Raw genomic sequence first — 12938 nt, forward strand, 5'->3', positions numbered from 1 at the left:
GGATACCTGGGTAGTTAGCCTGTGGTTTTTAAAGTGGTTTCTATCGCTAGAGATACAGATACCAGTCAGCAGCTCAGACGGCAGCTGAAGCAGAGAAGCAGAAAAGGTTGGTCAGGAAGCAACAGGACACCCTGAAATGGCTGAGCCACACATCTTGATTTGATCTGGTACAAAAGGCAGTCAGGCCAAGCAGCCCCCTACACCTCGCTCCAAACAGGTAAGAAACATGGCCCACGTTTTAACCATGAATGAATGTTGAACTTGCAGACGCTCTCAGATGTGTGGCTACAAAAATCAAGAGGTTCGGGGCCTTCAGAAGAGAAAAGAAACCAGGGGCTGGGTGTCAAATAAAGAACAAGGGAAGCAAAGGGGAATAAAAACACTGGCAGCTTCACGAGGGCATCCACTCTAGGAGCCTTGATATGAGCAAACCCTAGGCCCCCATGGCCTCCACCCTCTTAGCTCCAGCCCAGACTCAGAGTCTCTAACAAGTAGCACAAGACACAGCACCATGAGGAGGGGACAGCCACCAGCTACAGCACCAGCTCCTGCAGCCACGCTGGACAGCGATCCCCAGGTCAAGGCTATTCCAGATGAGCCATGAGCCACGGCAGCAAGCACCCGGGATCAGGACCCAGCGTGGCATCCTATGGGTCGGCCGACACTCTGGCACTTCCCTTTCAATGTAATTTTCCGAGGAACAGCTGACCACAGGACAGTCCTGGTCAGGGAACGTAAACAGGCTGGAGGGCCGACCTGGCCACTCCCCAAAGGACACAGGCAAGACACACAGCCTGTAGCCCAGGGCCTCCTCATCCCAGGAGCCTGTTTTTAAAAGCAGACTGAGCACACTCAGGGCCCCATGCCTGGAAGACTACCCAAACCTCAACACGCTGCTCTACACCGGATTCCCCACCCCCATGGGCCTGGCCAGAGCTGGCCTCTGAATTGGGAGTTATCCCGGCCCTGGGAACGTCCCGAGGGCTCGGGCCAGCTGTGGTCGGTAGGACAGTCTCTCAGGACCACACAGCCTCTTCTCTGACAGCTTTCTGAGCCCCCACTGCTGCTCAACCTGGGGTCTCGGGGAACCCGGAGCAAAAAACCCCAACCTGGAAGAGGCACCACAGCTGACCTGCACGGTAGCAAGGTCTTCTCAGCAAAAACCCGTGTGGGCACGTGGAGTCCCTTCACCTGCAGAAAACCCCTCCCTCGGGGTTGGAACTGAGCCTTCCCGCCTGCTCCCCGCATGTTGCTATCACCCATTTCCCCAGTCCTGTTCTCCAGGACGCACTGCCCAGGAGGCCTCCAAGTTCTGCAAAAGAAGCTACGGAAAGCTCAGCTCAGTTCACAGACCAAAGGCCACAAAGGGGCTAGCCCCAGCCAGGGAAGCAGAGCACACACAGGGCGTCCTGGGAGATTGCAGAAACGCTGCAGAAAGGAGGGCATGGCAGGAGCCTGCAGGACCAACGTGGGGCCAGGGATGACCCAAGACGGACGCCAGCCTTCACTCTCCCTGGAGACCAGCAAGTTCCCAGCCACACCACCCAGCTCGTGGCCCCCAGGTGGCTTGGCCAGGTGTACAAGACGCTGCCCAGCCCTGAGATCTGCGGCTCCCAGAAGGAGCACAGGAAAGCAGTTCTCACCCCTGGGGCTGCTCCAAGTCGCAGGCGGACCTCAGCAGTCCTGCTGGGAGAAGCCCCCCGCCCCGCCCCGAGCTCCCAGGCACCCAGTGCATGAGTTCAAAGGGGCCGAGAACAGGGGCCAAGCAACTAACCACCCTCAGCAGCTCCTGCCACAGGACACGGACAGGTCTGGGTCTCCTTCACGCTCCCACGCAGCCTGGGGGTGGGGAGGGCAGCCCGCGCACCCGCACCCACACCCACACCCACACCACGGATGCCGGCCAAGGCAGAGAGCAGACAGCAGCCAGGACGCCGGGCGGTCCCACCCTTTACTTTGCCCCAGCCCGGGCGGGCCGCCCTCCTCGGCTCAGCCGCCCGGAAAGTGAGTGTTACAGCAAATGACCCTATTTGTACTTTCTAACCCTCCCGCTGCCTCCCCCCCAAAAAAACTGTACATGAGTTTACAAACATATTAACATATAAATAATGAGAAGCGTCCCGGGGGGCCTCCCAGCTGTCTCTGCTCTGCGGCGCGCGGGGGGGCCTCCGGTGGCGGAGCAGGGGCAGGGGCAGGTGCAGCCCCCCTGGTGGCCCCGGTCCAGCCGCCAGCCGCGCCCGCAGCCTGGGGAGATGAGAAGCCACTTGACCGGCCGGTCATCGCTCCGGCTCAAGCTCGTGCTGCAAGGGGCGCCTCTTCTCCCGGCAGTGCTTCTTGTGGGCTGGCCAGTCCTTCTGCTGGCACTGGGAGCCGCAGTAGCGTGCCACCTGGCAGCGCCCGCAGATGTTGAACTCCCGGAGCTGAAAGGACACAGAAGAGCGGCGCTCTGGTCACACGGCAGACCTGTGAGGACCTGGCCACCCGTGCGCCGAGGCCGGAGGGTCTGGGCCCCGGTCAGGCAGTGACAAAGGAACGGCCACCGCAGGGGAGAAGCCGCGAGAGGGCAGTCCTAGGGGAGGCGTGGGGCTCCGCAGGGTCGAGCCTCCGGCCCGGCTCCCCCACCGCGCACCTGCTTCTCGATCATCGTGCAGGGCGGGTAATGGCACTCGTAGTAGGTGCAGGACGTCTCCTCCTCCTCCACCACGTCCCCGTTGGCGTTGTAGTACCGGGTCACGTTCAGGACGGGGAACTGTTCCTCTATGGGGTCCGTGGGCAGCTGCTGAATCGCCAGCCAGTATAAGCTTTGCTCCCTTAAAGAGAGAAGCAGGCGCTTCAGGATGCCTTGGCCAGGAAGGGTCAAGGTATGGAGGTGACGATGAGTGACCCCAGGGTGGACCAGCTGCTTCCTCTTCTCAGGCTGCCCCGCCCCCAGTTTTGCAGCTTGACTCTCCTTTGGCCCATCCCACTGCCTGGGCTCACCTCTCCGTAACATCCAGTATGTAGCCTGTTTCATCTTCCCACTAAAAGGCACAGGGCAGGGCTTTGTCTGCCTTGCTCGTCAATCTCCCCAACGCCTGGGACGGCTGCACACAAGACAGGCACGGAGATCACGTGCTCGCGGCCCCAGAGGCGCCCACATCTGCCCCTGGTTGGTCTGCCTGCCTGATTGCTGTGAGCTGCTCTACACCCCCCTGAACACTTCTCTTGCTGGACGGGGCCAGAAGCTTGTAAGTGCCCGCACCTGCCCCACAAGAGGCACAGGCGGTGGGGTGAGCACAGGCCCGCCCTGGGGCTGGCCCCCAAAGGAGGCACCTCCCGCACTCTGAGAGTAAATGGATGGGTGGACCAGCCCCTTCCACCCACCCACCCTCTCTGGGGACCAGGCCGGGAGGGACTTGGATAAAAAAGGGAAGGGTCTGGCACAGCACTGTAAATCAACTATACTTCCAAAAAAGAAAAAAGAAAAAGGGAAGGGTCACCCTCTTCTAAAGTGACAGACAAAAATTAACTCAAAATGGATCAAGGACCTAAATGTAAGACCCCAAACAATAAAACTCGCAGAGAAAACATAGGACAAAAGCTTCACAACATCGGATTTGGCAATAATCCTGGATATGACACCAAAGGCACAGTAACAAGAGAAGAAATAGGCAAATTGGACTCCATGAAAATTCAATTATTTTGTGCATCAAAAGAGACAATCAGGGACTTCCCTGGTGGTGCAGTGGTTAAGAATCCGCCTGCCAATGCAGGGGACACAGGTTCGAGCCCTGGTCCGGGAAGATCCCACGTGCCGCGGAGCAACTAAGCCTGTGCGCCACAACTACTGAGCCTGCGCTCTAGAGCCCGAGAGCCACAACTACTGAGCCCACATGCCGCAACTACTGAAGCCCACACACCTAGAGCCCATGCTCTGCAACAAGAGAAGCCACCACAGTGAGAAGCCCGCGCACAGCAATAAAGAGTACCCCCCGCTCACCGCAACTAGAGAAAGCCTGCGCACAGCAACGAAGACCCAATGCAGCCTAAATAAATAAATAAATAAAAACTTTAAAAAAAAAGAGACAATTAATAGAATGAAAAGGCAACCTATAGAATGGTAGAAAATATCTGCAAACCATATAGCTGATAAGGGATTTGTACCCAGAATATATAAAGAACTCTACAAGTCAACCAAAAAAACAAACGACCCAATTTAAAAATGGGTAAAGCATCTGAATAGATATTTCTCCAAAGAAGACATACAAATGGCCAAAAAGCACATGAAAAGATGCTTAACATCACTGATCATCAGGAAAATGCAACTCAAAACCGCAATGAGACCACCTCACACTCCTGGGATGGCTACTATCAAACAAACAGAAAACAAGTGTTGGTGAAGGTATGGAGACACTGGGACCTCTGTGCACTGCTGGGGGGAAGGTAAAATGGCACAGATGCTGTGGACAACGGTGTGGAGCTTCCTCAAAAAGTACCCAGAATTATCCTATGATCCTGCAATTCCACTTCGGGGTACACACTCTGAAGAATCAAAAGCAGGGACTCGAAGAGCTCTTTGTACAACTGTGTTCACAGCAGCATCATTCACGACAGACAAGGGGTGGAGGCAACCCAAGTGCCCACTGATGGATGATGGATAAACCAAATGTGCCATACACACACACACACACACACACACACACACACACACACGCAATGGGGTATTACTGATCCTTAAAAACGAAGGAAATTCTGACACATGCTATGACATGGATGAGCCTCAAAGACATAAATGAGGCGAAGTGAAATAAGTCAGACACAAAAAGACAAATGCCATATTAATCCACTCAGATAAGGTCCAAGGACTTGTCAATTCACAGAACAGTAGGTACCAGGGGCTGGCGGAGGAGATGGGTGGGGAATTAGTGTTTAATGGGGACAGAGCTTCGGTTTGGGAAGGTGAGAGTTCTGGAGACAATGGCAGGGTGATACACGACAATCTGAATTTGCTTAATGCTACGGAACCATGAACTTAAAAGTGGTTAAAACAATAAATGTTATCTGTATTTTGCCACAATAAAAAGATTTTTTTAAAGAAGAAAAGGGTGAAAGTCAGGATGTGGGAGAAAACTGGTTACTTTCTGAGCCCTCCAATGAAGTCCTGGAAGACAGAGGTGAGTTTCAGTCCCAGCTGGCTTTTGAAGGCAGAAAGGGAGGAAAATGCACCTTTGCAAAGAGCACCTTCCACGCGGCTGGGCCACCCTCATGGCCCCACTGAAGTGACGCCAGGAAAGCAGAGCAGAAGGTACACGCCTGGCAGGAGCTGTGCTGCCGAACCGCCCGCCTCACATATGGGGTGATTCCTACGAAGAGCCGCCGTGCGGAGGCCACTGAGTGAGACGGAAGGACACGTGACGCCGGGCCAGCGGGGAGTTCAGGCCACCCTTGGGCTGGCTCTGCCCCGACAGGTGGAGGACTGCTGACGGGCTGACCCCAGGCCTGCAAACTAAGGCCAACCCCAGCCCGTCTGCTCCTGGGACAACCAGCAGGGAGAGGTCCCTGGGGTGGTCCTGGGCCTCCTGAGAGTGGTCTGAAGGAGAATGGGGCAGCTGGGCCATGGCCTGGGGGAGACCACTGGTGGGGCAGCCCTGGGTGTAACAGACCCTTTTCCAAACAGGTCTTCTTAACTGTGGTCGCCTCATCTCACAACAATACATGGTGCTCAGATGGACAAATGCTGAGATCCCAGAAAGACAGACCCATCGCTGGGTGACACGGTGGGCAGCGTCCCTCCAGTGTCTGCGATGGGCAGCAGCAGACCTGCATGGAGCCAGGGAGGGTGAGCCCCAGGCCTGCCCTGAACCCCTGTGAGCGCTGGACAACTTGGGGGAAATCCACGGAGGCTGGTGTTCCGCTCAGCCGCCCTTACACTTGTCCTGATGACACAAGCTTCCTTCTGTTGATGAAAGAACCCTCCTGCCCCCAGCACGGAGACAAAAGTGACTCAAAACAAGCTGACTCCCCCACGCCGCCAGACACTGCTGAGGAAAGCGAGTGTGCAGCCCTGGCAGCTGCTTCTGAGACCTGGAGGTGGCTTTGTGGCTTTCCACATCTCAGCAGGGGAGCCATTAAGGGTCCTATCTTTGCTTCAGCCAAGTTGGGCTTAGTTTCTGTCACTTGCAACCAAAAGTCTAGACTCACATAACCTCCAGGAAGATGAAAATCCTAACCCAGCTATCACAAGAGGATCAGCCTCTAACAACAGAGCAGAGACCCCCAACGCCTGGAGACCCACCCCCTCCCCTCGTAGAGTTATGGACACTCCTCCAGAGCTGCAGCAGCATCGGATTGGATGTGGCCTTCTTACACCTGGGGACCATCCCCCACCAGCAAGCCCAGCTGGCCGGGCAATCCTGCCATTTCCTACCTCCAGTGCATGGGGCTCCACCGAGACCCCAGTGGTGACCACTGCAAAGGTTCCACCCAGTCTCCATCCTAAGAAACACTGACACCCCCGCACCGACCTCACCGACTTCTGCCTGTAGGGGAAGTCAGCACCTGTACCGCCAAAGTCAGGAAAAGCTGCCCAGGGGCCCGAGGAGATGCACAGAAGCCCTAGGGAGCCCCTAAATGATGCACACGTGGCCAGGGACACCCTGGCTCATTTTGGCTCCCATCCTGCGGGTCCCCCAGCTCTTCCTAAGGGCTCCATGAAGTCACAGAGGGGCTTGTTCCTGGGGCCATGGGAACTGCCCTCGGAGCATCCCCTCCACCCAAGTCCTCAGGACCAAGGAAAGGCGGAGGCTGAGCGGCCAACCCCCGAACCACACTGTCCTGCTTCCTTTAAACCACTGACCAGACAAGTTGTTTACAAAAGAGCATGACAGCAAGACCCATCTGTGTGCACAGGGGCACCCCTGAGATGGAGACGGCTCCTACATTTCAAGGGCGTCCTGCCCACCTACAGGGGACCGGCCCACATAACCCCTCTCCCCGCGAGAGCCAATTCAGAAGACCAGCCCAGAAAGATAAGCATCCAAGCGGTCTCCTCCCCCAGTGAAGAAAAAGAGGACCCCCGCACCTTGAGGGAAAACAGCCAAGGTCACCAAACCCACAGAAGCCTCAGAGCACAGAGTAGACGCGGGCCCCTCTCGGCAGTGAGCTTGGAGGGGTCGCCCTCAGGGGCATCTCAGCCACATCACCGGGCCCCAGGAAGACCCACCTCTGCTTGCTGGAGGTCTCCTCGGCTCTGGGCCGCCAGCCCCACGGCACCAGCTGCAGGTTGTCCAGGCGATTGTCCACAGTGACAGCGTTGAGGTGCACCACCTGAAAGCCGGGGGCGATGCCCCCCCTGTGCCGCTCCCTAGGAAACAGACAGTGCTCCAGGTGGGCTCCCAACCCTCCTGAACGCCTCAGCCGCGTGCCCTGAACTGGTCCCTTCTCACACCGACGGGACCCATCAGGAGCAAGGCTGCAGAGAGGAGCCCAGGTAAGTGCGTCTGTGGCCCGAACAGGACAGGCCACGTGCACAGCCCAGCCCCTGGATTTAAGAGCCAGGCTGCAGGAAGCCAAGGAGGGAACCCGAAACTGTCTCACACACAGCCTGGAGAATACCCCACTTGCGTGGTCCCAAGTACTTCGGAACCTCGCGGTTCACACAGAAGAGAGGAAGGTCCTTCCCCAACCCGGAGGAGGGGCCAGACCCCACCCCCCGCCCCCGAGGAGGCTGCGTCCCAAACACACCGAGCAGAAAGGGCGCTCAGCCTGCAGACTCTCTGGCTGCCCTGCCAGTGCCACAGGTCGCAAAGCAGCCACCCCTCCGGGATAGTGACAATGACACAGAATTAACTGGGAGACCCAGGGAAGGCACCGTCTGTCAACAAGGGGTCTGCTGGCTCCACGAGCCCCGTGCACCTCAGGGCTTGCGCAAACCCGACAGGGGAAATAAGCAGCTTGGAACACCCACCACAGCAGCTCATGAAGGAGCCTTCCCGACCCCCTTCCTCGGTTCTTGTCAAAGGCGTATGCAAATATCTTAGCACCATTTCCATCTGCGTCTACTTCCATCCGGGCCTGAGAAGAAACAAGAAAAAGCTCTGTTAAAAAGCCTCTGATTATCAACAACATTCCATATTAAAAAACAAGCCAGAGGGACAATCCCAGGCCTATTCCTGGGACCCTGGGGGTCTCCGGAGTCTCCCAGACACGTGGCACCAAGAAGCACTCTCCTCTTGTGGAGGCAAGACACGGTCACGAAGCACTCTTTGCAAAACATTGTGGACACAGAGAAATAAATCTTCCTACCCTTAAAAAAGAAAAAGCCCCCACCCAGTAAAAAATAGATAAGCCCTAGACCAAGTAAGTGTAAAAGGGTGACATCTGAGGTAAGAGCGGGTCCACAGACTTGTGGAAGGAGGAGTGGGAGGGGGAGGACTGGAGCCCGGACAGCTTCGTCAGGTAGGAACAGCGGAGGGCCAGAGACAGGGGGCAGCCCTGGAGAGACTCCCAGGGCACAGAAGCTTGTCCAACTGAACTCAATCACAAACATGACACAATGTGTCTCCTTTTCAGGAAGAGCCTGCAACCAGGCGGAAGTGGGGGAAGACCAGCATCGCAGAGGCGGTAGGGGGCTCCACGGGGCAGTGACAGACAGCTTGAGAGGCTCGCGTACCAGGTCTTGCCCTCGCATCACAGGGAAGAAAGCCCACCCCTTGTGACCCTCCCGGGCATGACTAAGGGCATGCCAGCAAAGGAACGGCGTCCTTACCTCAAAGGAGTAGCCCTCCACCAGTGGGATGTCCTGCTCATCTATCAGTGTGTACTTGGTCTGGAAATTAACGTTTCAAGACGTTACATTTGGAATCAGTACGAGGTACCGATAATAAGCAGGAGCGGCCCCTTGAGACTAAGCGAGGTCAGCAGGCGAGGGGCCGTCTATCCTGAAAGCAGGTAGAGGTGCCAAAGCCTGGTCCTTCCCCGCTCACGACCGCGCAGAGTCGCGGCATCAGGCTTCACTTCCCATCTGCTCGTGAAGAACCAAAAGAAGTGCCACAGGACTGGCCAGGTACTAAGCTGTGCATTTTAATGTGCTGATAAACCTAGTCCAAGAGTATGACGTCACTGGAGTAGAGAGAGGGGGCCGGGATTGAGGCAGAATATCCAGGTTTCAGTTAACATTTATTTTATTTATTAAGCCAGGCGGTCCTCACACAGATGCTCACTGAATCGTCCTTCCTACCTCTTTGTCTAAAATGTTCCAAATAAAAGTTTTAAGGGATGACATTAGTGCAATCAGTCACTGAGTTAGAAGGGACCTCAGAGCTGATGCGGAGCCCACCCTTCCCTAGTTAGAAAGCCACGTCCCCTTGCAGGAAGGGCAGGAAACGGTCCCCAAAACGGACCAGTGTCATTCTCGCTTGGAAAGCTTTTTTCTAGCATCTGAATCGGTTTTACCTTCATCTGACTGCCTCTGCTCCTCTCTCCCACCAGAAGCTTCCGCCGCTGGTGATGGGAACAGGGTTCCCATCCAGGGTAAGGTCCGTGGCTGGTGCAGCTGCACGGCCGGCCGGCTCCTGGAAACAGCCAAGCCTCAATGCCCACAGGTGCCAGGAAGCCCCAGCCTCGAACACGCGGAGGGCGGGACCAGGTAAGGGAGAGAAGCAGAGGGAGGCCCTGCTCTGGCGAGGCCCACTGAGGCTCAGCCAGACGGGGCCGCCGCTGGCGGCACGAACCCTGCCCGAAGCTCACTACGGACCGGCAGGCACCGGCGGCGCGCACACGCAGGTCTCGGTGAGGAGCGAGCGCGCCTCCTCGGAAGGGCCTGCGCTCCCCGCGGCCGCAGGCGCAGCCACAGCCCCCTGCTCCCCCGACCACGGCGCACGGTCGGAGCCCCGGTCCGCAACCGGAGGAGGGCTGCCCCGGGAGCCAGGCCGCCGGCCCGCCGCCCGCAAACCGCCCGGCCCTTGCCCGTGCCCCCGCCCGGGTCGGGCCCCCAATCCAGCCCCCAGCCCCGCGCCCCCGACCCCCAGCCTCGCACCCACGACTCCGAATCCCAGACCCCGCCCGCCACCCCCAGCTCCGGTCCGGCCCCCTGCCTCGCACCCCGGCCCCCTACTCCCAGCGCCGGCCCAGCGCCCCACTCCCCCGGCCCGACCTTAGCCCCAGCCCCGCGCCGCTCACCTTCCCGGCCACCCGGCCGAGCCGCACGATGCCCAATTTGAAGTCGGTCATGGCCGGGCCTGCGCTCGGCCGGCGGCGCCTCTCCCTCAGGAGGTGCCGGGGCCGGGGCGGGGCCACGGCGAGCCGGGCGGGCCAGTCGGATGAGTCGGGGTCAGGATCGGGGCCGGGCGGGCGGGCGGGCGGGACGAGGCTGGGCCGGGGTCGGGCCGCCGCCTCCTGGCGCCCGCCGGACCTGCCACGCGCCGCCGCCGCCACCGCCGCGCGCACCTCAGCGAGCGGGGCCAGGGGCGGAGCGCAACGCGGACACACCCCCGCGCGCCGCCGCCCGACCAATGGTGGGGCGCGCAGTGCGCCGGCCGGCGCGCGCCGCCACGACGCAGCCAATGGCAGGAGGGCGAGTGCGCCGGCGCGCTGAGGACCTGGGCCAGCGCGGGGGAGGGGCGCGGTCGGGGGCGGTGCCTGCGCGGCCGCCCCGCGCGACGTCAGTTTCGCGGGAAGCTTTGTGCTGGATGCTGACCTATAGGCTCCCGGCCCCGACCCCCTACCCCGACACCGACCCGGCCCCCGCCCTCGCCCCCGCGACCCCGACCCGGCCCCCGCCCCTCGAGGAGGGCGGCCTGGCTCCGCGCCCCGGGCCGTCCGGGCTCTGCAGGCCGGGGTCCCTGCGGGACTGGCTGCGGCTGCCCGTAAACCGTCCCCCGTCCTCGGACAGCGGGCAGGAGGCCGGAGTGGGGACAGGGACCTGGAGCCCAGGGGCCACTGTGGCGTAGGGTCTGGGTCCATTGCCGACAGGCCCGCCCTCCTTCTCCCTGGCCACCTCCACACAGGGGCCCGGATCAGGACCCTGTAGCCCAGGGGTCCCCAACCCCCAGTCTGTGGACCGGTACCAGTCCGCGGCCTGGGTGCACAGCAGGAGGTGAGCAGTGGGCGAGAGAGCGAAGCTTCATCTGCCGCTCCCTATCGCTCGCGTTACCGCCTGAAAACGCCCCCCGCCCTCGGTCTGTGGAAAAACTGTCTTCCACGAAACTGGTCCCTGGTGCCAAAAAGGTTGGGGACCGCCGCTATAGCCCATCCTCGGGCTACACCAGGCTTCCCTGGGCTTTGAGCCGGTGCGCTGAACAGCCTGGGCCAGGTCCTTCCTGAACAGGAACTCCAAGGGCTGAGGACTTTGGCGGGGCTTTACCTGTCTCCTGGCAGCCACTCCAGCGGGCTCTCACCCCCAGCGCCCGATGAAACCACTCTACACCGGTGCACCCAACAAATTGAAAACCCCTGTTATAGCGAGGGAGGCAGAAAAGGCTAGTGACCTGTGAGTTATATGCCGTGTTAAAAAGTGATCAGTGCTGTGGGGAAACAAGTAGATCAGCATTAGGGAGTTGGGGATCCAGGAAAGGTGGTGGGCGGGGTAGGCCTCATTGCCAAGTAATTTGAACAAACTGGGAGGAGGAGGAGGAGTGAGCCATGTGGGCTCTAGGGGAAGAGCATCTCCAGCAGAGGGAAGAGACAGTGCCAAGGCCATAAACTGGGAACACATTTGGTGTGTCTGAAAAGTGGAGGTGGCCACCGTGAGCAAAGGAGTGCATGAGAGCAACAGGGGACAAGGCCAGAGAGGTGGAGGACGGGAAGGGGGTCATGTAGGCTCTCGTGAGGACTTTGACTTTTACACTCAGAAAAGTGAGCCACTGGAGGATTGGAGCAGAGGAATAGCTATTCAGTGCATCACACTGGCTGATGGAGACAATGCCGGAAAGAGTGGAAGCGGGCAGGCTGTTTAGGAAACTAATGCAAGCACCCAGCCAAGAAACGATGATGTTGGGACACCTGTGGTGGCAGTGTTCTGTAGCAGTCAGGATAGCCCTGGTTATGCTGCAGTAACAAACATCCCTCAATTCTCAGCAGCTTAGCAAAATAAAAATGTATTTCTTCCTCAGGCTGCACGTTAAGGTTATAAGGCAGTTGAATACGTGAATATGGCATTCAGGGAGGTGTCCAGCCTGAGGTACAGATTTGGCGTTCATTAGCATATTTGTTGTATTTAAAGCCACACAGCTGGATGAGCTCACCATGGGAGGAAATGCAAATAGAGAAAAAGAGAGGGAAAAGATTGAGCCCTGGGTACTCTCATACTAAAGGGAGAAGGAGGTTGAAAAGAGAAGGAGCTGGTAAAGAGAATGAGGACGCCAGGTATGAGGGAAACCAGGAGAGGGCAGTGGGCCAGGAGCCAAGTGAAGACAGTGCTAGGGTGAGCGGGAGGGATCAGCCTTGTGTGATGCTGCTGAGAGGTCCTGGTCAGTGGGCACTGGGAGTTAGTCAATAGAGCACGCAGCACGAGGGCACTGGGCACCTTGACAAGTAAGTGATGGAGGAATAAGCCCAACTGAACGGGCTAAGGGGGAGTGGAAGGAAAGGCTTGGAAATCTTGAGACTGACAACTCTTCTGGGGTGTTCTGGCTGAAAAGGAGCAGAGAAACGGCCAAAGCAAGAAAGAAAAGGCAAGTCCAGAGAGAGTGTTGGTTTTATAGTGGGAAAGGAAGCAGCATGTTGTCCACCAGTGGGAATGAGCCCACGGAGGAGAAAGAGGTGAGGCAATCGCCTGAGAGGGGAGGGCGGGGGCTGGCCTCTGACAGGAGCCTGGGTGGTTCAGCTCAGCCACAGCTTGAAGAGGAGTCGGAGAGGTGAGTGGATGTGGATGTAGGAATCTGGGGAGTTCTCTTCTGATGAGAACGAGGCCATCAGTTGAAGGTGAGAAGGGAGTGTGGTCCAAGGAGAGAGGACCAGGA

The 12938-nt window shown here is 58.4% G+C and overlaps 1 protein-coding gene across 1 annotated transcript; it reads right to left on the reverse strand.

Moving 5' to 3' along the window:
- Window positions 1-1933: 1933 nt before the first annotated feature.
- On the reverse strand, window positions 1934-10436 carry ZMYND19 (zinc finger MYND-type containing 19). The gene is given in 8 exon segments (XM_082401933.1): window positions 1934-2420; window positions 2630-2810; window positions 7202-7342; window positions 7946-8052; window positions 8747-8806; window positions 9433-9459; window positions 9462-9551; window positions 10159-10436. Coding segments are annotated over 8 exon segments (801 nt in total). The 5' UTR covers window positions 10210-10436; the 3' UTR covers window positions 1934-2276.
- Window positions 10437-12938: the final 2502 nt, after the last annotated feature.

The sequence above is a fragment of the Balaenoptera borealis genome, assembly GCF_965194805.1.
Source record: "Balaenoptera borealis genome assembly, chromosome: 8".
NCBI classification, from domain to species: Eukaryota; Metazoa; Chordata; class Mammalia; order Artiodactyla; family Balaenopteridae; genus Balaenoptera; species Balaenoptera borealis.